The sequence below is a fragment of the Onychomys torridus genome, chromosome 1, assembly GCF_903995425.1.
Source record: "Onychomys torridus chromosome 1, mOncTor1.1, whole genome shotgun sequence".
NCBI classification, from domain to species: Eukaryota; Metazoa; Chordata; class Mammalia; order Rodentia; family Cricetidae; genus Onychomys; species Onychomys torridus.
Window position 1 is genome coordinate 121,206,341 of NC_050443.1, and position 26,483 is coordinate 121,232,823.

The window sequence follows — 26,483 nt, forward strand, 5'->3', positions numbered from 1 at the left end:
AGACACCATCCTAAAAAGCCATCCAGTGCCTTCTCTCTCAGGGCAGCTACCTGTGGAACCACAGCTTCCAGGTGGGAGATGCAGTCACTCGGAAGCCTCAAGAGAGACCACAGAGTCTAAGGTCCTTGGGTGCACACTCCGATGATCCCATCTGATTGTGACTATCTGAGGGACCTTGTATGGCCTCTTGCAGTCTCACATGACTACACCCCACAACACATGCCTATGGTACCCCCGGCTGGTACAGGTGTCTCCAAGACAGTTCTCAACAAAGTCTGTCACAAGGACAAAGGGGCAGCACACCTGCCACATGGGCTCTGTGGCATCTGGAACCCACACCTGCCCCTGGTGTCTCTGGAGCTGGCCTTTACAGGTGCCAGGCAGGTTCTGGCTGCTGCCCATACCCTTTTTTATCATCAGAGAAGGCCAGACACATTCAGCATGGGTGCTGATTCTTAGCAGCAGCAGCGAGCAACCAGATGGGAGCAGGCGGGAAGGAAACACACTTGAGGCTAGCCCTGAAGACCCCTTATCTCACAAGCCAGTGGTGCTGATCTGGGCTTGCTGTCCTAACAGCAGTCCCAGGCAGCTTGCCAGAGCCCCACCCCACAGGGCAACTATCCTGCTGCTGCCCTGCCAGTTGCTCTGGGAAACCCGCAGTGTGTGTTCATCGGAGCCAGAGAGCCAACTGAACAGCCTTTGTCTGAGGCTCAGGGGGATCGGTTGGGCTGATTCGGCTTTTTTCCAATACCACCAAATGCGCCAACACAGCAGAGATTAGCCCAGCGCGCCAATGTGAGGGAAATTCCTCGGGCAGGCTGGCTGAAGGGGCTCAATTGACTAGGTGGCCTAAGTTGTAAGCTGCTGACCAGGCACCCATAGGCCAGCTCTCCAAGTGCTGAGAGGGCAGAACAGGCTTCACCATTCAGAAGAATTTATTATCAGTGTCCCAGAGCCGCCACTCTCCTGATTCAGGTGTGAGAACAGCTGTAAACATGACCAGGGCACGGGGCCTGAGTGGGTGTGGCCTCAGTCTATGGTGGCCAGGCTGGCAGGTACAGCCCTCCCAGGCTGCTGTGGCATCACTGGAGGCTGCCGTTCTGCAACATCTGCAGATACTCCTTGTACAGTTTCTCCTGGGCTTCAAAGAGCTTCTTCAGTTTCTTGGCCTGCCCCTTGCTCAGCTCTTTGCCTTCAGTGTCGTGGGTAGGCAGTCCCTGCAAGGACCACAGAGATGCCATCAGTTCCCTTCTCCTTGCAGGCCTCATCCCTGCTGAGAGAAAACACCTCTCTCCCTGACTTAGCTGTATTTAGACCAAGGGTCAGCATCCACGTCCTTGTTTGTCTAGTGTGTTTCTGAGACAGGGGACAAATCTCAAGATTGGGATTGGCTGTGCAGCAGTGGGGCACACCTTTAATCCCAGCACTCGGGAGGCAGAGGCAGGTGGATCTGTGAATTCGAGGCCAGCCTGGACTACAGAGTTCTAGGATAGCAGTCAAGGCTACACAGAGAAACCTTGTCTTGAAAAACCAAAAAAAACCAAAAAAAGCCAGGCAGTGGTGGCACACGCCTTTAATCCCGGCACTCGGGAGGCAGAGGCAGGTGGATCTCTGTGAATTTGAGGCCAGCCAGGGTTACAGTGCAAGATCCAGGACAGGCTCCAAGACTACATAGAGAAATCCTGTCTCGAAAAAAAATCAAAACAAAAACAAAACAAAAGAAAAAAAGAAAGAAAGAAAGAAAAAAGACAAAAAAAGATAGGGGTTAGGTTCTAACTCGAGATCCTCCTGCCTCCATCTCCAAAGTGCTGGGATCACAAGTATGTGTCACTACATCTCTGTGTGGCTGTCTGGTCACCCCTCAGTCAAGTGTGCTCATCTGGCAGTGGGATTCTAGCAGATGAGACGAGAGAAGGTGGCACAAGTCTGGAGAACTCTTCTTTTTTCTTTTTGGTTTTTCGAGACAGGGTTTCTCTGTGTAGTTTTGGAGCCTGTCCTCGATCTCTCTCTGTAGACTAGGCTGGTCTCGAACTCAGAGATCCACCTGGCTCTGCCTCCCGAGTGCTGGGATTAAAGGTGTGCACCACCACCGCCCGGCTTGGAGCACTTTTCTTAGGGTGAGGAGGGCCTATAACTTCTCAGCTGAGAGGGTTATGTAGTGATGAATCCAAGAGCCTTCAGGGAGACACCTAAGGGACACCAAGCACCTCCAGAGATGAGGCAGGGTTATAAATTTGCACTTTGGGCAGTTGGGAGGGTCCCCACAGAACCTGAAGATTTCTTTTCTGTCACCTTAAACTGGACCTGGGGCCATACTCAGTGCCAGGGGCCAGAGCTCACCATATCACTGGCAGAGACAGCCTAGCTCAGCCTTTGCCTTGGCAGCTGCCCCGACAGCCTTCTCCAAACAGGAGACCCACTGGCCCAAGGCTGAAAGTCCCAGGACTCCAGTTTAGAGGATGTAGGCTAGCAAAGTCTGAAGAGTGAGGGGTTGTCTTACATTTTCATCAAACTTGGAATACTTGTTGGTTTCTGACAGGAACATCTCACTGGGTGGAGTCTTCATCTTGGCCAGCTTTGCTGCCTGGAACACACAATACACACACACAAATATACGTGTCACACAGGCCTGCCACCACCATGCTGCCCACTCTACCGCCTCTACCACATGGCTTCCAAGCTTTTAAACTCAACCTAAGCCCAGCAGAAAGACTGGGAGGAGAGCCACAGGCAGGGAGCAGAAAGACCACCTAAGCATCCAGAGGCCTGAGGGGCTGCAGCACTCCTCAGATGTCAGGACCGTGGAGCTGCTGGCCCTGGGGACCCACCTAGGGCAACGTTCCTTTGCTGATGCCAGGACACCATCTGAGGGGTGGAGGCAGAGGCCAGCTCCCTCTGGGAGGCTCCTCAGGGTGCCTTGTCCGAGCCCAAAGAAGGCACAGAGAACTGAACATCAGGAGTAAAAGTGTGATTTTTGCTCAGGAGACCCTACACCCCCAACAAACAAGTGAAATAGTTACTTCTTGCTCCTGTTTTCTCCTGGCCGCCTCCTCTTTCTTCTTCCTCTTCTCTTCTTCAGCCTGGGGAAGCAGCACACACCTGAGACAAGCACTTGAGCCCACCCTGCTGTACTGCCAGGCCCTACCTGTGGTGCTTTTCCCTGACCCTGTGTATCAGCCCTCAGCCACCCAACTATCAACTCTGCCCCTTTCTCAAAGGTCCCTGGGAGAGCTGCCCTGAGCCTGCTCTCTAAGCTGGTGCACACCCAACATGGTGCCTGCCTGTGACTGGCCCACGGAGCATAATGACCCCAACGTGAGGAGAGTGAGTCTTTTTTTTTTTTTTTTTCCTTTTCTGAAAATGTCTTGCTGTATAGCTCAGGTTAGTTTCCAACTCATGGTAATCCCCCTGGCTCAGCTCCTGGGTACTGAGGTTACAGATGTGTATCACTACACTTACTACGGCAACACGTTTCTGTTCTTTCTCCCATTTGTCACCCAAGTCCTTACATGCAGGGGCCATCCCCATCACTGAGAGTGGGGACAGGGGGAAGGACACTTGGAGGACAGACAGACAGACAGACTGAGCACAGTACATGACAGCACACAGGACACTTGGCACTAGGTGAGAGCCAAGTAGCATACATGCACTTCCATAGTGATGACCTCCACTTTAGCTGAGGGATCCCTTTTAACAACAGGTCACTTATTCCACACAGTACTGTCCTTCCTGTCATGCTGCCACTGAAGGGCAGGAGCCATGACTCCACCCTGTTCCATAGCCATGGGCCTCAACAAGGTGACAGAGAACTCCAGCAAGTCGAGGCATAACCAGAACCTCACCAAACACACCAAGTTCCTGCAGGCCATGACTCAGGTGTGTGCCTTCATGTCCTGCAGGAGATCAAGGTCTCCAGGACCAAGTGGGCACTCAAGTTCTTCAGGAAGAGGACAGGGGCCCGTAGAGTCAACTCACTTGCTGCTCTTGCAAATGACCAGAGTTTTGTTCCTAGCACCCTTTTTAGGCAGGCCACCACCACCTGTAAGTCCAGCTTCATGGGGATCTGACACTTTCTTCTGGCTTCCATGGGCACCCATAAATTTGTGGCATACACTTACAGACTTGGACATAAAGAGTAAAAACAAAGTCAATCTTTAAAAGGGTGGGATGGAAGAAGGCTCAGCAGTGGCAGTGACAGCACTTGCTGGTCTTCCAGAAGACCCAAGCATGATTCCTAGCACCCATGGCAGAACCCAATGTCCATTTCCGGCCTCTACGGGTCCATACCTGTACGCCTGTGACAGACACTCACACATATGCATACACAAATAGAAATAGGTTTTTGTTTGTGGAGGGTTGAGATGTAAACTCAGAGAAACCGGGAGGAGCTGAGCAATGCTAGCTGCCAGGAGAAGAGCTACACCAAAGGCTGAGCTGCCCTGCCTACCGCCCCCCGCCCCATAAATATTCACACTGCACTAAAAATAAACAAACGAAAATTAAACAAACAACCAAAACCAACAGGCCACTTGAAATGGGAATCTTGGTGCACCCCTGTAATCCTTGGGAGGGGAAGGCAGGAGGATCGGGAGTTCAAGACCAGCCTTGGCTAAATCCTGAGCTTGTGCTCCATGAAACCCTTGTTTTAACAAAACACAATAGAATAAATGGCTAACTCCACCACTGCCCCCTTTATATTTTGTTGAGACAGGTCACACTTCGTAACCTTGGCTAGCCTGGAATGAACTATGGACTGGTCTCAAGTTCACAGAGCAATACCTGCCTCTGCCTCTGCATCCAAGTAGTGCTGGCATTAAAGGAATGTACCATCACACACAGCCAAGGGATCACTTTTCTAAAGTAGTTACTTACCCAGTTAACTTTTCCTCATGACATTTATAAGGATCAGAATGTTTTGTTTGTTTGTTTTGCTTTTTGAAGCAAGGTTTCTCTGTCTAGCCCTGGCTATTCAAAACTTGTTCTGTAGACCAGGCTGGCCTTGAACTCAAGAGATTTGCTCGCCTCTGACTCCTTAGTGCTGGGATTAAAGGAGTTGTGTCACCATGCCCCCAAGGATCAGAATTTTAACCAAAGCACAAGCATCCATTCTTAAAGCAACATAAGAACAAACAGCACTACAGTGTTTTCATTTTCAGCAAACTCAAGCCCCATCGCTTTGATTTTACTTACCCTTTTCTTCTCTTCCTTCTCTTTCAGTAACGTGTCTCTGTCCACCAACTTCACCACTGTTGGCAGTCCTGAAAGCAGACAGTCAGTGAGACACAACGACTGTGACCTGCCTGCCTGCCTGCCGGGCTCTACCTCTGAGCCTGTTGCTAAGGCCCCAACACCATTCCTGCCCGGGGATCTGGGACTCTGCCTTCTGGCTCACACAGGCAAAAATCAATGACAGGTGAAGAAAACTGGTAAAAGGCAAAATAAGTAGGGTTGGGTTGCAGATCAGGTAGAATGCCTGCCTAGCACGGTTCATAGCCCAGGGATTCCATACCAGTGTTGCAAAAACACAAAACCAGGGCAAAATGGGAAAACCTTGCCTGTCTGGACTCATCAAATTCAACCCATCACTTTAGCGGGTGTTGTGGCTCACACCTGCAATTCCAGCACTTGGGAGACTGAGGCAAGAGGACTGTCACAAAATCAAGCCTTGCCTGGGCTACACAGGAAGATGCTGTCTCAGAAAAACAATATTAAGAACAGTGCACTTTCTGCCACCTTTTCCTTCTCCTCAAGAAAAAAGACACTTTGATGTGCTGAGCAAACCCTTGAAGGAAAGGAGCTGAGTGCTCAAGTCGGTCACAGCTGTCAGTCACCTTCAGACGAGCACAGGTGGCCTGGACAAGTGCTATGTCTGTCCTGTATGACTCTTTGAATAGTAAAAAGGTGGGATTAAAAAACATTTCCGTGTAGCAAAAGGCTCCACAAAGTCAGAAAGCACACAGTGAGACTGGGGTACATGCAGTTTGTCTCCCTACAAGTGTGAGGGAAGGCTGCAGGTAGAAAACGAGCAATGGTTGCCCAGGTCCCTTGTGGAAATGAACACATTACCATAGCAAGCAATCAACAATGTCTTGGATGAGATGGGGTGAAGGGTAGGGCACATCTGAGAAGACACCTACTTTGTTTGGGCCCCTAGACTACTGCTGTGCCACCCCACCTCCCAGCATCCTTCTCACCACCTACCTATACCAGCTACTTGCCCTGTCCATAGGGAGCAGCTCAGGGGTCACCCACCTTCGTGGTCTTCAAACCGCACCCCGAGCTCAGGCAGGATGTCATCCCGGAGGGCATCACTGAGCTGCAGAACCTCAAGGACTGTAGGCAAGAAAGAGCACCTCCCTTAGACTATAGAAGGCCCAGGCCCCCCAAACCCGTGCTCCCTCCAGTGCTGGCAAGTGGGTACTGGCTGCCAGATTTGCAGAGAAGACAGGAAAGCCAGGAGGCTAGTCATGCCGCTGCCGTCACCACCACATAAATCCAGGGTAGAGCACAGACCCACAGCCTCCCTCCTGGTGAACCCACAGGGTCCAATGAGGACAATCAGTTGTTCTAGTACTGCAGCCTAGTGCTGGGAGCCAGGACCTGTCTGAAAACACTCTGTGGACTGCTCCCAGAGATGCTGAGCAGGGAGTAGTCAGACTGCCTTGAGCTCGGTGTGGCCAAACTTTGTCCCACAATGACAAGGTTCCATAACAGTCGAAGAAGCCCTGGTTATCACCAGCTTGACTCAGCACTGAGGCCATGTCCCCTCATGCATGTCTGCAGGCCAATGCTACATCTATTCAAGGTCTCTGCCCTGAGTCATCCTGATGTCCTGAATGGCTCTTCCTTCCCCTGACACTGCCACCTCAGCAGTTTTGTGCATGTGTCTAAGGGCTATGAGCTCCTCAGTGTTTGAGAAGACCCAGCTTCCCACAGCTCTCAATGCCCTGCTGAAACAGAATGTCATTGGAGTGAAGGGTATTCATGGTTTAGGCTGGGCCTGGAGACTGGGGTGGCCCTCCAAATGCTGCCTGTCTCACGTAGAGATGATAGTCAAGTCTGATCACCAGGTGCAGGTACGGAGGGGCCACAAACAGGGAAAGGGACCCACACACAACCTCAGGGATGACACTGGATCTGGTTCAGCAGGGAGCTTGATGAGTCTGGTCAGACCTGGCTCAGTCACCACAGATGTAGCTGCCACAAGGCTGAGCCAGAACACACAGGAAAAACTGAGAGACAAAGAGCAGGCGACAGAGAAGCTGAGCAGACAGAGCAGGTGAGAATCAAAGGACTGTGGATGTGGCCACTGAGGGCATAAACATTCCTAACCTCTGAGACAGTTTCTCTGCCGGTGCTAGAACTTTCAATGACCAGATGTATTACCTGTGGTGGGTGAAAGGACAGACACTGGAAGGCCAAGCACTAAAGGAAGGGACTGGGTTTTTTTTAAGGCCAGCACCATGGTCTACAGCAGACACAACACAGATTTCTATCTGCTCAGGCTGAGATTCAATTCCCCTTGCACTTACGAACCAAGCATCCTACAGGACTCTTATCACCCCAGATGGTCTTCTGGCCATAACAGACCTTCTTTTCCCTGAAGAAAATACACCCAAGAGGGTCAGGTAAGTCCCTCTATGGCCACAAGCTTACAGCAAGGCAGGGCATGTGAAGTAAGACTGCATGGGTCAATCAGGCTTCGTGTCCTGTTTACAGGATCTCCTTAAGAGGCAAACTCTGCTTAGAAATGTGAACATCTGCAGTCTATGGGCTCCCTTCCAAGTTGGCCTTAGCTAGCATCACCACCACAAAAACATGTAAGTAAATAAATAAAAATTTTAAAAAATAACAGAGAGGCTAGGAAGTAACAGTTCAGTGGATAGAAAGTGCTTGTTACACAAACATGGAGACCCATATTCAAATCCCAGCACCAAGAGCCAGGCATGATGCTGTGAGCTTACAATCCCAGCCCAGGAGAGATGGAAACAGGTCCCTGGTGCTTGCTGGCCAGTCAGCCATGCTGAATCAGTAACTCCAGGTCCCAGTGAGAGAATCTGTCTCATAAGGTGGAAGGCTCCTGAGGAACAACACTTAAACTTGACCTCTGGCCTCCATACACGTGTGGAAAGGCATAGGTGGAAATATGTGGAAATGCACACACATATTCTTTAAGTGGAAGAGGAGGAGAGAGAGAGGTAGAACTGGAGAGGAAGGTAGGGCTAGAGATCAATCCAGAAAGTAGCAGAAAGTAGGAGGCAGGAAACCAGAACCTGTGCTGATGCTCAGGAGCATGGCATAGCCCGGCCCCCAAGAAGAAGCTGGCATGTCCTCAGTACTTGCCATCAGGAACCCAGGTGCCCCTCATTCCCACTCCCATGGGCAAGCCTAGAAAAACTGAAATCCATTCCCAGTGAGTGCCTGGCATGCTGTCCTTCGCAGCAAGCACCGTTCACAACTACTCTCGAGAAAGAAGCAAAGAGAAAGTGAGATCTGTGGACAGAAGCCAGCCATCCACTGAGCCTTGAGAGAGAACAAAACAGATGCCAGCTGTGGCATGGAGAGACCTCAGAGACGCCATGCTTCATGAAAGGCCAGAATGGGGCAGTCTGCAGCGGCAGCAGCGGCACTGTGTCCAGTGAGGGTGCACGCTGGAGTGATGGGAGGTGGAGCTGCACAAGAGAGCACTGTACTGAATGCTGGGAGCCGATCTGAAGATGACTTTTGTTACACACCATCCACCTCGATCAGCTCTATGCCTGCCGGAGCCTAGTCCCTACTGGGAAAAGCCTGGTACTGTTACCTACATGACTCAGAGGACACAGCCCAGGCTGCTGAGGTCCCCAATGCCATGGAGGTTTAGGTTTGGAACTGCCTGCTGAGTCTGGAACCAGGATGGAAGCCTACTAGAAGAGGAGAGGTTCTTCCGAGTTGGAGGCCACCCTTGTCATAGCCAGTAACATTCCTGTCGAGAAGCAAGCCACTTCATAATTAGTGTGGTGCCTAGTGAGGCAAAGAAATCTTCGTTGGACAAGGTTCTAAGTCAGGGTACCTACTGGGGATACCTGTGCCAGCAGCAGGTGATTCCCCAGAACCACCTGGCACAAATGATGGTGTGGGTCTTGGCACCCTGAGTAATTCTCTGTCTCTCAAATCATACACCTCCTAACTTTGGAGGATGAAAGGATGGGTGTGCATAGGTAGCCTGGCACCACCATGCCCCAGGTAGGGCAGAGATAGGACTCTAGCTCTGGCCTCAGCAGGAGCTTTTCCAAGAACCTGAGACTGCAATAGAACAAGCCATTCTTGGGTCACCAGGAACAGAAAGGAGATCCAATGCAAGCCAAGGGCAAGTGTATGTTAGCTGCGCACAGGGTCCTCCAGCCTGCCTCTGTTCAGAACAAGAGCTATGTAGACACCTGACCCTCAGGACTAAGGAAAGGTTCTCCTCGAGATGTTTAAGTCAAAGGTAACTCTGACCTAGTACAATGGTCCAGCCTGGCATGGAGCTATACACATATAGAACATGGGCAGCTGTCACAGGGCACCCGGCAGAGGGTGAGCGGCAAGGTGTGAGGTACCCAGCATGGGGCCTCACCTTTTTTCTCACGGGCAATCTTCCGCACGCCTTCTCTGAATTCCGACAATACCTGTAGGTAGGGCATGACGGTGGACTCGAGCTGTGGAAAGAATGAGTTTGAGTCATGAGAGCCATTACTGTATTTGTAAATGAATACCTAACAGTTAAGTGGATATGCCATATGTTACACACAGCTGTATCCCGTGTCCTGAAGCCCACAAGTCCTTGTCATGCCTGGTGGTATGATGAGTTACATGTGCTGGAGTGGAGCTAGACCCTATCCCCAGCTTTCTTGGATAGCTTAAAGAAGCTAGCCACCATACTGCCAACCTTAATAATACTTAATAAAAGTACTTAATAAAAGTAATGTGGGCCAGGGAGCAAAAAGCACCTTTGGATTCTAGCTGGATACACTCAGTAGTCACTACTCTGTCCCTTGCTGACACAATGTGTTTTCCTCAGGACAGACACAGTTGTCAGAAATCTGTCCTTACCATCTCCAATGGGCCACTGGGATACACGGATCATAAGTGGTCACATGTGAGCCTGCCGAGGACTAGTCATCTTATTAACTTAAGACTCACACTAATAACTGTACAAAGGGTCACTACCTACAGTAACACTGAGGATAAAGCAGGGGACCCAGAGCCACAGTGGGCAATACCCAAATAGGAATCTTACTCTAGCGCCATCTTACAGTGTTCTTTATCTCCAGGACCAAAAAGGTCTGGGACTTCTGAGAAGGGTCTCAGATTACACTATAGCTCAAGAACCAAGATAAAGAAGTGTAGAAACATTGGCTGGAAGGTAAGAGAGAGCTGAACTCTGAGCTAACTAGGCCTGGCCTTCTACCAGACAGACTGAGGAAAACTGTCTAATTACAGCAGAGGCTCTGGACTTCTGGAGTAGAATTAGACCTTATCTCCAACCCCCTTGACCAGCTTAAATAGCCCAGTCACCGTACTACCAACGTAGCTCCCAGTACCCAATAAGGCCTCTTGGTAGAGGGAAGGGTCTGTCTCCAACAGTCCTGGAGCTAGTATCCTACTGCCTGGCTTCGACCTGAACACAAGAGGTTTAGGCCCAGGTCTGCCTCTCTGACTCACACAGCATTTTTAAACTGATCTTCACCATGGGAGCTGTGCAGTAGAGGATGCTTGGCCTCACAGGCTTACTACATTCATCAGTGGCTGCTATTTCCTATAAGCCAACATCAAGGGACTAATGCGACCATCTGGGGATACATGATGTGATATATCTTAAGATGCCTCCCCAAGACCACAGCACTGTCGAAGACTAAAAACTACTTTTAATTTCAAAGGCAGAATGACTTCCACTAGGAGTTACATCTTGTTTTTTGTTTTCAAAGAAAAGAGTGGAAAGATGGCTCAACACTTGGTGGCCTTGCAGAGGATCCAGTTCCTGGCACCTGTATCGGGTAACTCACAATCACCTGTAACTCCAGCTCCAGGGACTCTGATGCCCTCTTCTGAGGGCACCTGTACTCACATGCACATACCACCCCCATACACACAATTAAAAATAAAATGTTAAAAAGGAAAGCTGGGGGGTTGGGATTTAGCTCAGTGGTAGAGCGCTTGCCTAACAAACACAAGGCCCTGGGTTCGGTCCTCAGCTCTGAAAAAAAAAAGAAAGCTGGCAGCATATTTGTTAAGAGGACAGAGGAGCCTTGTATGAATTTCTAAAAAGCCCAAGCAGTGATTCCTATTTGGCAAAGTCTAGAAGCCACCACACCAACAGCTCACTCTGAGACTCAGAGAGACCTCTTCCTTGACGGGATCGGGGCTCTCGGCTGCAGCCCTGTGTGGAGGAGGGGCCCCTTGGGAAGCAGCAGTAGGAAGCAGCTCTGAGACAGCTTTGTCTTTCCATTTGTACTGAGCATTAGCGCAGCAGATGCTCCGTCTAAACATTGATATACACTGTCTTAATTTTGCAATTAAAGAGCACTCTCTGCAGGAGGAGGGTGGAGGGGATCATAAATGAGCTGTCCTCACGCTGCAAAGGACCATTACTGACACGTGTGTCTGTCAGCCTACTAGACCTGCAAATGCTGAAGCCAGCTGTGTGCACGGGTCTGTTCTAACAGGCGCTTCCTTGCATGCTTAAACTGGCACCTGGATGCTTTATGGGACCACAGCTTTACATTTTCTTGGCACTGGCTGCAGGAACAGGGGCTTGGGCTATGTGGTGGGCTCTGGACTGGTGTGAGAACTGGACCTGGCCTGCCATGGGGTTCTGCCCAGTTCTGAGGGGCAGTGGAATAGTGGGAATTCCCCCAGGATAGCACTGTGGTTTGTGATCACATGACCTTTAAGAATGTGCCCAGTGCGGGTGGGGGATTTAGCTCAGTGGTAGAGTGCTTGCCTAGCAAGCACAAGGCCCTGGGTTCGATCCTCAGCTTAAAAAAAAAAAAAAAAAGATTCACATCATTTGCCAGGCGGTGGTGGCGCATGCTAGGAAAGGCGCCAAAGCTACAGAGAAACCCTGTCTCGAAAAACCAAAAAAAGAAAAAAGAATGTGCCCAGTGATTATAGCATCCACACTCCATATTCTCAGGTTGAACTACTTGGAGGAAAAACAATTATGTGTGTGTACTGAACATGTACCATCATTTCCCAAACCACACAATATAACCATCTGCACAGCATTTACAACGCAGGATTAAAAACAACCTAGAAGTAACTAAAATTTATAAAGGAGGACTGAGCGACAGCGCTGTCGGTGAAGTGCTACTGGGCAAGCATGAGGCCCTGAGTTCAAACCCAGCACCTACATGAAAAAGCCAGGGTGATGGGACATGCTTATGATCCCAGTGCTGGGGATGTAGACAGGTGAATCCCTGGAGCTTATGGCTAGCCAGCCTAGCCTAAGAGTCTCAAGTCAATGAGAGACCCTGGCTCAAAAAACAACGCAGGTGGCTTCTGAGGTTGACCTCTGACCTCTACACACACATAGACACACACACAGGCAGGCATGCATACAGAGGGTGGCAGCAGCTGGCCACCTGGGACCCTTTTGGTGCACTCTACTTACATTCAGGTTGGTTCCAGACCCACCAACTGGGAAACCAAGGGGGCTCTCCTCCTCTATGGCTCCAAAGATCTGAGGGAAGAAATAGACGGAACTCAACTGTGAGTGGGATGAACAAGATGAACAAGAGGTGAGGTGTTACCTATGGCCAGTAGCTCAAGAACTGTCCTGACATCTCTGGGGACAGGTAGCCAAGTGGGTCCCCATGACTGGCTGGGGAGAAGCAGGAAAGAGCAGCATCAAGCCCTGTCACCCTATCCCAAAGTGCCCGATCCATCCATGGTGCACCCTGGTTCAGAGCTGTTGCTCTGAGCCTCTTCCAGCTAAAAGCCACCAGAGGACAACAAGGACAGGAGGGTGAGGAAGGGAAAGTTCCACTGGCCTGGGTGCACAAGATAAGGTCCTGTCACTGGTTTTTGCTTAGCAGGGACCAACAGCTGTGACTACAGATGGCTCTGAGGCTTTAATCACAATTCAGGGAGGCTCCAGACTAGGATGCTGTCAGGCAGCACGAGGCAGCTTCCAGCATCACTCGGAAGCTAAGTTTCCTGTTGCCAGGCTCACTCACCTTCAGCATGTGGGTGAGGTACATGGCAATGTTCTCCAGCAGAGCCCGATTGGGCCTCCTCCTTTCAGCCTTCCTGGCAGCCATGTAAAGGTTGCACTGACTGACCAAAGCCCGCATCTCTTCCATGACAGCGCGGGTGTCAATGTTATCACACAGGGCTTCATGAACTGCTGTCTTCTTGTCATAGAAGCTGAGCAAGGAAGGAAGGAAGGGAAAGGAAGCAAGAGTCAGACCTGATGCTCCACCACAGAAGTTCTCCAGAGTCCAACAATCAGAGCCGCTGCCATCAGCAGGTACTGCACTTCTGACATGTGACAGGGCCTGGCCACATCATCAGCTACAGGACAAGCCATGGTAGAGAGACCCTCAGAAGGCCCAGAACGAACACACACACACACACACACACACACACACACACACACACACACACACACACACACATTCTCTCTCTCTCTGGCCCCAAGGAAAAGGCTCCACCTTACTTCTTATTGAGCTCCACTTCTTCAGCTTCCCACTTTTCAAACTGGCCAGTGATGTCTACAGGGGCTCGAAGGATGTCTTTCACATTTAAGAAAAACTCCTGAAGTTATGGAAGTCAGGTTAATGGATTTTGGACAACCTACTACCTATAGACTTGACGTCCTACTGACGTGATATCACTTGAGGGAAGATCTGTCAGCACAATGCACACAGGTCCAAAAGACACAGAACACTTCTTCCTTGGGACAGAAACGTGACAACTCCCAGAGCAGGAAGCCTGAGTCAGAATGAAATGTCCTACATGTGAACATGGCCTTCACTTTGCAGCTATCAGTTTCAGGAAGGGGCATCAAGTGGCATCACTGTGCCGTGGCTTATATCAGAAGACCCACACCACCTGCAATGGCCTCCACCTCCAGCAAGAACTGGGCACTCACGTTCACGAACTTCTCATACTGAAGTGCAGCCTCCATTGTGTTACTGGAATAGTCCAGTGTGTCTTTCCAAGAGTGCATGAGGAATGCCAGCCGCAGCTGCCGAGCTGGGGAGCGGACACACAGCTACTGTTACTCCTAAGCAGCTGCTGGTACCCATGCCATGGGCTTCTGCAGGAGCTCTGCTTACCTGAGTGCTTCTTTAAGGCATCTTTAATGGTGATGAAGTTTTTCAGTGATTTGGACATCTTGCAGCCAGCTATTGTCAGGTGGCCCGTGTGTAAAAAGTATCTGACCCAGCAGTCATTTTCAAAGTAAGCCTGAGTACAAAGAGACAGGAGGAAGGCTTGGCTGTTATGGTGAGGCCTCACCTGTCAAGAGGTTCTAGACACTCAATACATGGTGTCTTGCTGTGAGCCCCATGAATGAGGTAGATGCCACCTCTCCTAAGTGGGGCAGGCACCTGGGGCTTGAAGGGAATGCCCTGATGATCTGCCAGCAGAATACAACTGATTTGAACCCACGCCTGTCTGTTACTGAAGGTCAAGCTGTTACCACTGGAATTCAGACAAAATGATTAGGATATAACTCTCCCTCAGCTCCCAAGATGGATGCCAAGTCCATCAGAAGGCTCTTCCTTAGGGTGCTGCTGACATCTCTCCAACAGAGCAGGAAGGACATCATGCTCCCTTTCTAGCAAGGCGACTGTCTTTACCTACCTCTGACTGCGCCAGCTCATTGTCATGGTGGGGGAAGCGGAGATCAAACCCTCCGCCATGAATGTCCATTGAGGCTCCCAGGAGCGTGCCTGCCATAGCGGAGCACTCTATGTGCCATCCTGGTCGACCCTAGAGAGACACAAAGGGCCCCGCTGACCACTCCAGACCTGCCCAGGCCTTTAAGCCTCTGAACCTCACTGCAATGGCCTTAAATCTTCACAGGACAAACTAAAGGAAAATCTGTTTATACAGTTCAAAGTCAGTCTCTGTGGCTGCGGCTTAGCTAAAGCCTGGGAATTATTTCTAATCCCCAAGCACTCAACAAGTGGCAAATAGCCACACACACAAGACTTGCCACAAGGCTGTCACATTGTCATCTAGACCTCCAGCGCCAACAACATCAACTTACAGGCATAGGCACCCAGAGCAGAAGCCTGAGGCAGTCAATTGGCTTGCACCCACTAAGAGTTCAGGAAACTGACCCGAGAAGAGAAGCTGCTAACTTCGGCCTGTAGCTCTCCACTGCTCCAGAACCAGGTCTGGTCCCAGTAGCACTGTCCATCCTTTCCCAGCATCCACCCAGCACCAGAGCTGCCTATTAGAGGACTATGGGAGCCATGTTAGCAGCCTGTGACACTACTCTTCTCACTGTTCCTGCTCCCAACAGTGGCTCACTCACCCTTCCCCAGGGGCAAGGCCAGGATGGCTCCCCTGGCTTGGAGGCCTTCCACAGGGCAAAGTCGTTGGGAGAGTGTTTTTCACGGAGGCGGTCAGTGGAGATGCTCAGGTCACCTGTGAATGGGAATGGTTAAGAGGGTAGGGTCATTCGCAGATGCCTACAGGAATGTTAGCACCTGACCTCAAGGCCACTCTGTGTGTCTACGGCCAACCTTTCTCTTAACCAATTAACTTGTGACAGACATGGGTAGCAATTGCTGCCTATCAGCTAGTTTTGTTTTTTTTTTTTTGGTTTGTTTGTTTTTGTTTTTTCGAGACAGGGTTTCTCTGTGTAGCTTTGGAGCCTGTCCTGGACTAGCTCTGTAGCCCAGGCTGGCCTTGAATTCACAGAGATCCGCCTGCCTCTGCCTCCCGAGTGCTGGGATTAAAGGCGTTCACCACTACTGCCCAGCCCTATCAGCTCTTAAGTCTGATTCTGAGCTGGGGTCTCAGCTACTGTGGCAGTTCTAGAGACGCATCTGCCTCTTCAGCTCTGAACTCCATGTCTGTAGGAGAGGTCACTGCACTCTGGGCTGAAGCTAAATGGGTGTGTGGCTCACTGGGGCACCCTGGGTCAGCAGCACACATAGCTGCCAGTATGCTGGTTTCCAAAAGTGCAAAGGTGTGGCTGAGCTGCTATGCACGACTTTGTGGAAGCTGCGAACAGTGTTACACCCCCTCTTGGATTCACAAAGCACCAGCTGAAAAGGCAGAGGAGAGCCTCAATCATGAGAGCAGGGTGCCTGCTGGGTGCATTTCCTGCCAGATCCTCTGAGACCCCATGGAGTGGTGGAGGGAACCAACTGGCTAGAAGTACTTGGACAGTAGCACACAAGTATAAGATGGCTGGAGACCCAAGAGAACGGCACTGTCACCAAGTACATGAAGGACCTGCAGATAGAACTGCTGTGGAGATGGGGACTTGGTCCCCAACATTGATGATCAAGCCTATGTTAGGTGACTAGACAGAATGAACACGTTCCTTCCACTTCAGGTTTAGGCCTGGACTGCAAGGGTCTACCTGATCCTTGCTATTCTAGAAGGCTAACTTGGATCTAAAATGTAGCTCCATCTTTCAGGAACTGAGTGCCCAGGCTTGCTGTCCCCAAGCTGTGGTGGAGGGAGGCACTGCTAGGGCATCCTGAAACACCAGCTCCAGATGTGGGACATGTACTGAATGCAGAATGCTTGAGCAGGACTCCTGGCATCACCTCTGGGCCCAGAGACAGTCACTATTACATTCTGGTGCGCTCATCTGCAGAATGAAAATACTCTTTTCAAGAGAAATGCAGATAACAAGGCACCAGGACAGACCTCAGCCTAGCTCTAGCTCCTTCCTGCTGTTCCTCTGCCAGCAAGAAGCATCCAGAACCACAGCTCTCGAGGTTCCACATCATGCTCTTTCGGCTAGCCTCTTCCACACAATCTAGCTGGCAGCCAGGTTTTCCATGTCATTTAATGTGTCTGCAGAGAGCCAGCGCCTAGCTTACAAAGTCATTCACTAACTTTCCTTCATGCTCTGCTCTTCTCTGCCAGCTGACTGCCCAGCTCATCTCCTTCCTCTCTGCTTATTCACAGCCATGTGTGCTTAGCGGTCAGCATTACACCTGCCTCCCGTGCCCCTGCGGCTCCTTTCCTCTGGGGGACTCAGGAGTAGAAACCTCAGGTAGCTTGCCAGTCTCCCACCCCTGTAGTGTGGAGGCCTGCACACCTGCACCTTGCTCAGATAATAAGAGGATTGTTTGGGACTCCTCTCAGACTTCCTTCTGCACCAGGCCTGTGGTCTAGGGGCTGGAGAGATAGCTCAGTGGTTATGAGCACTGGCTGTTCTTTGAGAGGACCTGGGTTCAGTTCCCACTACCCACACAGTAACTCAATACCTTTCTGTAATTCCAATTTAGGGAGGTCTGACACTCCTACTTTCTAACCTTCTTGGGCACCAGGCACACATGGTGCTCAGGCATACACGCAAGCAAATACTATACACATTAAAAACAAGATTTAAACAGGGAAAGATGCTATGATTCCTTCAATCATGTCTGTTAGCATATTTGAAACTTTTGCTCTGCTGTTAACTGCTGCCTCCCAAGCTCTCTGTTTCTGCAAAGTATGCAAGGCTGGCTCTCGGCAGTGTCAGTGCATGGCCCTGAAGCCCTCTCAGCTTTATCACTGTGAGTCACCTCTTTAATACTGAACACTACACCTATCCACCACTGGGCCCAGGATCAATGCTAAACTGGCTTAGCTTCTCTCTTGTCGAGGTTTCCGTGTTTTCTGTTGAGCTTCTTAATTCTGATATTTCTTTAGAATGGAGCCCCACAGCTGCTATTTCTATACAAAGCCTACATTTTTATGTTTCAACCTCTAGAAACAAGGGGTCAGTGGGAGATGTATCTGGCATGAAAATTACTCATCTTAACAGTGTGCTTTCCCAACTTTGGGTTTTGTGAGACTGTCCGTAACTTCACTGTGGTAAAGACTTCTGAAAAGTGTTTTCATGCGGTTCTAGGAAGACACTGACACCTGTGTTGAAAATACTTGAAACAAGATCGCCAAACACACATCACTGCACACACATCTAAGCCACACACTGTCACAATAGGGCAGGCTCTGAGGCCTCCGTGTCAGGTGCCCCGTCAGAACTGCTTAGGACTAGGCCCAGGGCCTCTGTGCCAAGTGCCTGTCACAGCAGCTGAAGGCCCAGGGCCTCTGTGTCAGGACAGTGCAGTGCTAACCTCTGTTTCTTTTCTTTTTTTTTTTTTTTTGCCAGAGCTGAGGATCGAACCCAGGGCCTTGTGCTTGCTAGGCAAGCGCTCTACCACTGAGCTAAATCCCCAACTCAACCTCTGTTTCTTAAGTGAGTGCTAACCTCTCTGTTTCTTAAGCGATGCTGTCTTGAGTAGAAAAGTCCTGGGACTCCTTTAAGGGAAGCAGCCTGCTCTCCATGTGCCTGTGGCGTGTACGTGGGCACCCACCATGACCAAGAGGTAGAGACCTGGTGCAGGCCGCGCGAGTGAGGAAGAGCAGCTCAGTTCTGCTTGTCCATGTGTTCCTACCTTCCCCTTCCTGAAGAGCTTTCTGGTCCCCAACAGCCTCAGGCACCAGCTTCCCATAGGAGTGCTTTTCACTAGCAGCAAACTTGGCTGTGTCGAAGTAGACGGACCCATTTGAAACATAGCTGGAAACAAGAGGAAAGGGGTCACACACACACACCACAGCACTGGTGAGAAAGCAAGAGGAAAGGGGTCACACACACACACCACAGCACTGGTGAGAAAGCAAGAGGAAAGGGGTCTCTCACACACACACCACAGCACTGGTGGGAAAGCAAGGAGGGTCAGAAGGACCAAGGCCAAGGCCACCAAGCCTCTGCTTTCTGCAGCTGGCCAGAAGCCCAAGTTTCATGGGCTGAGGAGGAGAAACAGGGATGTCTCCTGAGGCAGAGGTGGCTGGCCTCAGTATCAGGTAAGGTGTCCCTCACAGACCCTCTGCTTGGTGTACTGTAGCCATTTGATTACACCCCCACTCACACAACCCCATGACACACCTTCTCCTCACTCTGTCTGCATTCTATTTTGTGATCATGTCACGGCTCTCCACGTGACTCTAACATATTCTAGCACAGAGGAGTGTCCTCTCTGACCCAGGCTTGCCACTTGGCTGGACCAGTGTCTCCTGCTGCCCTGCAGCCATTGGTCACATGTGGTGAGGGAGCAGTACTGTCACTTTGGAGGTAGCTCTGTAGCAGGCACTGTGAAGAGTCCTCTCTTCTCTAACCTGTGCAGCCAACAAGTAGAGAAGTGACCTGAGGCCAGGTCCAGGAATGCAGTCAGCCAGTGCCTAGGGCTGCCTGCAGCACCAGGGCCCCATCCATAACTCCCTTTGAGGAACCTCTGAAAAGGCTCATGTTAGTGATGTGGGAAAGCTTCCAGTTGTCAGACATGCTAGAGCAGTAACCCTGAGCTTGGTAGTGTCTACACTAAAATCACAACCAGGCAATAGGACACACACTCATAAAGTGTCTAAATGGTACTGGTGTTTCTAGGGGCCCCTCAGGGTCCTAGCTTACTATCATGCCATTCTGGCCCCAAAGACCTATGGTCATCACTGTCAGGCTTCCAAGCAGATGTGGGGCCAGGTATTCCTGATTAACATCCAGGGGAGGGCACTGGGCCACTCAGAAGAATTCTCATTGCTCAGATAGCATGATGTTCCACACCCTGGCTGGTTTAGTGGGAAAACAGACAGTGTAGACAGAAAGACCTGGTCCTTTCCTGCCTGGGGCCTGTAGCGGGGGAGCCTTAGGACACCTGAGCATGGGCCTCTGGGCAGTCATGAGGACTACCAGTACTTTGAGAGAATGGCTGTTGGGTAGCTTTTGGCCAGTTCTGCCTCTCCAGTTTGCTAACTGACTCAATTTTCCCAGTTTCAAGGCTTGTGACAATGGCATATACCATGTATGTCATGAGCCAGGCCAGGGCTCCATCCTTAAAGCAAGCCAAGTTCTTGTAGCAGAGCTGGAGTGAAGTGCATAGTTAGGTCAGGTTCAGGGCTGAGGAGTGAGGTGTGGCCTCCGCACCTAGACTCTCTCTCCCCATAAAGCTGTGTGCCTGGCAGAGGAGGGGAGGTTTCTCATGCTCACCCATAACCATTGTCCACAATCTTTTGGACGAAGTTCACAATTTCTGGTACATACTCGCTGACCCGGGTCAGGACATCAGGAGGGAGAACCTGTGGGGATAGAGTCTCAGCGCTTTCTCCCGACAGTCTGAAAGCCTCAGCCTCCACTGAGTACACTCCCTGGAAAGTGCATGACTGTCAGAACCGACAGCTCAGCTGTGTCATCCCTGCTACTTGGAGGACCAGGGCAGGAGAATCACAAGTTCAAGGCCCACATGGAAAGCTCATTGAAACCCTGTTTCAAAATAAAAGGTAAGGGCTGGAAAAATCTGCTCCTTCCCTGTCTGGGGCCGGCAGGGGCGGAGCCCTAAAATGCCTGAGCATGGCATCTGGGTAGCCATGAGGACGGTGACACAGACTTGTCCTGCCTTCTGGGAGGCCTACCCAGTTGATTTGTTTGCTTATCTTTTCTTTTCTTTCTTTCTTTTTTTCTTTTTTTTTTTTTTTGACACAGGGTCTTTCACAGAGATCTACCTGCCTCTGCCTTCCAAGTGCTGGGATTGAAGGCTGTTTATTTTTTATTTTATTTATTCTTTTATTTTCTTGGTTTTTCAAGACAGGGTTTCTCTGTGTAGCTTTGGAGCCTGTCCTGGAACTCACTCTGTAGCCCAGGCTGGCCTAGAAATCACAGATATCTGTCTGCCTCTGCCTCTCAAGTGCTGGGATTAAAGGCGTGTGCCACCCTGCCTGGCAAGCTATTTATTTTTGAGGCAGGATCACACAACAGTTCAGACTCGCCATGAACTTGAAATCCTCCTGCCACTGCCACCTGAGTGCTGGGAACACGAGACTGTGTTACCACAGCTGGCTTCCACCCCAGATTTCTGACATCTTTTCTAGGCAGTTCTAAGCACCAGGCACGGGAATACACATGAAAACACTAAATCAAGGGGAAGTATCTCCTCACCCCTCATCCAAGCTCAACTCACTGATCTTGCAAAATGAAGACACTGTGGATCACAGGCTTTGTGGCTTTACCAAAATCAGAACGTGGAAAGCCGGGCTTGGCTTGAGAAAGCAAGGACAAGGCAATCCAAGACACTCACATTCAGAGCTTCCATGTCTTTGTGGAACTCTTCTTCCCAGAACTTGGGCAGTTTGGAGAAAATAGAATTGTCAGTCACCTCGCTGCCACCTGTGGAGTCCAGCCAGTCAGAGAGCAAGTCCTTTGATTCCTCCAGCAATACCTAAGAGAAAGGATAGCCACACATGGGCTAGGTTTCATGCAAGCACACACAGATGGTAGGAGCCGATCAGTACCCTGAGGTCAAAGCCAGCCTTGTAGAGCAGGATCCATGAGCTGCCATTCCCACTGTTGGTGTGAAACATGCTCCAACTGTACTCATGTAGGATGAATGTCTTGAGCACATTACCTTCAGCAGTGTCAGGCTGTGAGGCCACTGGAGTCTGCACTCCATCACAGGAGCACAAGGCAAAGAGTAAAGGGTAGATGGACAAAGTGCAGATGACCTGGCAAAGCAAGGCACCACGGAGGACAGAGGGCTCGGGACACTAGCAAGAAAGGATGGAGGGAGCCAGACAGGCTGCCACTGCTGTCAGCGTTCCTGGAAGTAGCAAGGTGGATCTCTTCAGGGTGCTCACTCTTCCCCACATGAAGGGGCAGGGGATACAGAAGAGGCAAAAGCAAGCTGGGTGCAGGGGGGCTCATGCCTTGACTTTAAGCCTAGGGAGGCTAAGGCAGGAGAACTGCTATGAATTTGAGGCCAGCCTGCACTATACAGCAAGATCCTATCTCATAAACAAACAAACAAACAACAACAACAAACAAATAAATGAGGAAGCCAGGTGTGGTAGTATGCATTTGATCCTAGCACTTAGGAGGCAGAGGCAGGAGGATCTCTGTAGGTTGAGGCCAGCCTGGTCTACAGAGTGAGTTTTAGGATAGCCAGGACTAGAGAGAGAACCTATCTCAAAAAAACAACACAGAAAGGAGGGAGGGAGGGAGGGAGGGAGGGAGGGAGGGAGGGAAGGAAGGAGGGAGTTTCCAGGTAAGTAGTAAGTGTCTACAAGTGTCACATCTAGGAAAATACAGCCTTCAGATGACAAGCAACAGCAAGCTACAAGAAAATATGGAAATAGACCAGGCAGGTGTGACCAGAGAAACAACTGAAACTTGGAGATAAAGTCTACTAACTACCGAACATTCCAGAGGACAGGTCATGGGCTAGAGACATGTGGTGAGTGGGACCTGATGTTGTAGAATGTTTGTTTACACCATGAGGATGTGTCTTTACCAAGATGCCCTATGATTGGTTTAATAAAGAGCTGAATGGCCAATAGCCAGGCAGTAAGAAGTTAGGCAGGACTTCCAGCCAGAGAGAGAAAGGACTCTGAGAAGAGAGGCAGAGACACCAGAAAGACAGTGAAGTCAGATGCACGGTACAGAGGAGAAGTGATCAAGCCACGTAGCAAAATATAGATTAATAAAAACAAGTTAATTTAAGTTATAAGAGCTAGTTGGGGAAAATCCTAAGCTAAGGCCAAGCTTCCATAATTAATAATAAGTCTCCATGTTGTTATTTCTGTGCTGCCGGCCCAAAAGAAAGTTCAACTGCAACTAGAAGTCACCTAAAATTGGCTGAGACCAGAAGGGCAGAGCAGAGCTGGGCCTCTGACAGGAAACCGGGGAAGGAAAGGAAGCAGGAGTCCAGGGAAACATTGAAAGGACTTCACAGAACTCAGGGGACAGCTTGCAGGCTGGCAGTGCATGCACACCAGGGCATCTTATGAGACAGCAGAAAGCCCCCAGAGTGTCTTTAGAAGGAGCTAGACAGAAGAAACAGGAAAATCATTTATAGGACAGTGTCCTGTCCTCAGTTCCTGCTGACATGGGGAACTGGCAGCCAGCAGGGCAGCCCCAGGGCTCGGAGCAAAGTGTACCCAAGGAGCATCTCCTGCAAACCCTCTGAGTCCACACCGAAATGGACACCATTCTAAGCAGTCAACAGCTGGGGCTCCCACCAGAACTCTCAAACAGAGAAGACTCAGAGGCTAGTCACACTCCATCTTGTCCAGGGGAAAGCTGGCTCCATGGGCAGCCCATCCCCAGGAAAGTGGGCGCCATCAAAAGCTCACCCTTTCAAAGGTCATGGCACCAGAGGCATGTATGTGGCCTGAAGCCTACACTGACAGTGTTCTTGGGATCTCTGGAAAGGCAGGCCACTAAGTCCAGCCAGCACCTACCAGCAGTGGCTCTAGGGGACACCAGAAATTTGCACTTTTTAAAAAAAGGTTTATTTTTATTCAGACGTATGCGATTGCCATGTGAGTATAGGTATAAATGGGGCCAGAAGGGGGCATCAGATGCCCTGGAGCTGAGTTAAAGTCATTGTGAGTCACCGTGTGCTGCTGGGAACCAAGCTTACTTTTTGTTTGTTTGTTTTTTGAGACAGGGTTTCTCAGTGTAGATATGGATCCTGTCTTGGAACTCGCTCTGAAGACCAGGCTGGCCTTGAACTCACAGAGATCCGCCTGCCTCTGCCTCCCAAGTGCTGGGATTAAAGGTGGTTGGCGCATGCCTTTAACTCCAAACTTACTCTTACCCACTAAGCCATTTCTCCAGCCCCGAAACCTGGATTTAACAGCTACAGGTGACAGGACCAAGGGATGTTCCGGAAGTCAGGAGAGTGAATCTGACTTTAGTGATGAGAGACTGAGACTAACAGAAACTAACAGAAACTTGAAAAACAAGAGACCACAGTGTATAGCTGGGAGCGTGCTCTGTGTTCTGAGCTGTACTACTTGGAAGCCCACAGCGCAGCAACCACGTAAGAGGCCAAAACAAACCAAGACACTGGGCCTCACACTGTAATCCCAGCACTTGGAAGACTAAGGAATGAGAACAGAGGTTAGCCTGGGCTACACTGATTTTTAAGGTAGACTGGCTGAGATCACTCCACAACAGAAAGCAGGAGGTTAGATTTCAACAGCTGCTGCAGGCCACAGAAATATATCATAAGAACTCAGCTGGTTATGGCAGAGTCACTACCTGAAGGGATCAAGGAATTCTTTCAGAGGAAGCCAAATTCCAAGAAGCTTTTGGTGTTACTTGGCTTGTTATGAAAATCATGTGTGCCTTCATAGTTTTCCCCATTGACTTTTCCCTAAGAAGGGCTAACAGTGTGGACTGGTCACTCTCTGGACATACACATTCAAGGAATTTGGAGAACAGCCTCAGGAAAGGCTTCCTCTGGAATCAGATATCTCCTCTAGCCACTTTCAAGGACTGACAGTAATAACAGCCCACATGCCAGTCTCCCGATTTAAGGTAAATTCCACAAGGAGACACTGCCTAGGTCAGGTGGATGTTAATAGCTTTACACCATTTAGCTCGGACCCTCCTTTCTTACAGTCTTATTAACTTTGTAGACCTTAACTCCTTATCTAACCACTTCTAAGGAATATTTAGATAACCTTCTTCGCTGACAGCTATGCTCAGCCAGAACCCCAGTTCAAGCCTCCCTGTAATTATCATCATTGGCAGCATCCGGCCAGGTCCATCCCCAGATGGGGGAAAGTATCTTATCAGAGATACCTCTGTACTCTCTAAGAACAGACTTAAGCATCCAGACTACCCATTTGAGAAGGCCTGGCGGATGTGCCAATTAAACTTAACTTCCTCCTATCTCAATCTTACCTCTATTTCCAGAGCTCCCTTTAACTATCACCAGAGGCATCTAGCTGTACACAGGTTGCCTAGCAACCGAGCACACCTTCTCCTGCCCTGCAGAAAAAATGGCAGATAGTTTGGACAGATGGGAGCCAAAGGACAAAAGAAGATAGTTTTATTTTCTCCCATTGACCTAGCAACTTATAGATTTTTTTTAACAGTTTCTACCAATCACGTTTAAGATTACAGTTGAGCACATAAGATCCCTCTTCTTAGATATTACCCGAATTTAGCCTTTAGTTAATTCATTAGTCACTTTCCTTTTGGATTGCAAATGATCATTAACAATTACTGCCCCTCTATGTGATTCTTATCACCCCTCCATTGACACTAGAAACCTGGTGGTCACTGCCTGAGGAACATTCTTGCCTGCCTTGATGACTCCGTGGAATTCAAGCCTGGTGACCTTGCTCAACCAGGGGATTGCTAGTGCTTGGGTTTATAACTGGACTCCTGAGAGACTTGGGGAGAACATAGAGATGGAGAATGGAGAGGGACCAGGAGGATTTTGTCCAGAGAGAATGGTGGGGGGGGGGTAGATGGAAAAAGAGGAAGAGTCATATGGGAAGAACGAGATGGGTAAGAACAAGATGATAAGGACCTAGATGAGGCAGAATTAAGACGAGAGAATTAAGACAGAACGTAGAGGGAGCAGTAGATGAATACAGAGAGAAATCAGGCAAGAAAGGAGCTAAAAGAGAACAGAAGCTTGCAGAGAGAACTGACTCAGATAATAAAGCGAATGGACTAAGGAGTTTCGTGTACACAGGTTCATTTCTTCTCATCAAAGATTAATTATCAGCTGGTTGTAGATTCTTCTCAGACCCTAGGAGGGCACTATCGAGGGGCTGGACCCCTATAGTCCTTGATACCTGGCACCACAAACAGATTTAACTGTTAGGTACTCAGGGGACTGATAGGAAGTAAGGTTTGGAGCATATCCAGGGAGAGAGGTTTCGCTTCACATAGGGTTGCCCAGTTAGAGGCCCAACTCTTTTGAGAGGTACGGTTTTTGGAGACCTCTGGAGTATCAGCTACAATTAGTCCTCACCAAAGGATGCCGCAGATCCCAGGGACACCAACACCCCCCCCACACACACACACACTGTTTGGAGGGTTGAGTAGCCATGAATTACCCCCCCCCCAAAAAAAAAGTCAGAATGAGTCTGAAGAGAAACAGCTTCTGATAGAAGGAAGTTACAGGACACAGGCTTAAGACAAAAGGCATTTCAGTCAGCTCCAGTCTGTTTACAGGCTTAGATATGGAAGCAACAGACTATTTTAATCCCATAAGGTCCTAAAAAACATATGGAAAGATTTTAGTGGACCGCTAAAAGCCGCTGACCTTATAGAATGGATTTACTGGCAGACTATGATAAGCAGCAGGAATTCTAATCCCTCCCTTTTAGGGAGAAACCTGCCTTATTTCCTTTGGGGTCTTGTAAGGAGGTAACACAGTATTATCACACTATCAGACCTCCTGAGAGAGTAAACTAGAGCTAATGAAGTTCACTATGTTCTCCACAGTAGCAGCAGCTTCCTGCTACAAACAGCCTTTTTTTTT

At 49.8% G+C, this 26,483-nt stretch overlaps 1 protein-coding gene across 3 annotated transcripts in view; it reads right to left on the reverse strand.

Moving 5' to 3' along the window:
* Positions 1–444: 444 nt before the first annotated feature.
* Positions 445–26,483, reverse strand: part of Cars1 (cysteinyl-tRNA synthetase 1) — a 57,488-nt gene continuing 31,449 nt past the window's right edge. For 2 of the 3 annotated variants that reach the window (XM_036199871.1, XM_036199860.1), the window contains 16 exons: positions 21,276–21,416; positions 20,192–20,280; positions 18,606–18,727; positions 15,512–15,624; positions 14,833–14,961; positions 14,304–14,433; positions 14,117–14,220; positions 13,682–13,779; positions 13,200–13,389; positions 12,635–12,703; positions 9,599–9,680; positions 6,253–6,333; positions 5,191–5,258; positions 3,021–3,080; positions 2,501–2,584; positions 445–1,217 (listed from right to left, as the gene is read on the reverse strand). In XM_036199871.1, coding sequence (XP_036055764.1) covers positions 1,083–1,217; positions 2,501–2,584; positions 3,021–3,080; positions 5,191–5,258; positions 6,253–6,333; positions 9,599–9,680; positions 12,635–12,703; positions 13,200–13,389; positions 13,682–13,779; positions 14,117–14,220; positions 14,304–14,433; positions 14,833–14,961; positions 15,512–15,624; positions 18,606–18,727; positions 20,192–20,280; positions 21,276–21,416 — 1,695 coding nt within the window. In that variant the 3' untranslated portion in view covers positions 445–1,082. The remainder of the gene's footprint in view (positions 1,218–2,500; positions 2,585–3,020; positions 3,081–5,190; positions 5,259–6,252; positions 6,334–9,598; positions 9,681–12,634; positions 12,704–13,199; positions 13,390–13,681; positions 13,780–14,116; positions 14,221–14,303; positions 14,434–14,832; positions 14,962–15,511; positions 15,625–18,605; positions 18,728–20,191; positions 20,281–21,275; positions 21,417–26,483) is intronic. The other variant, XM_036199876.1, reaches the window with a different exon arrangement.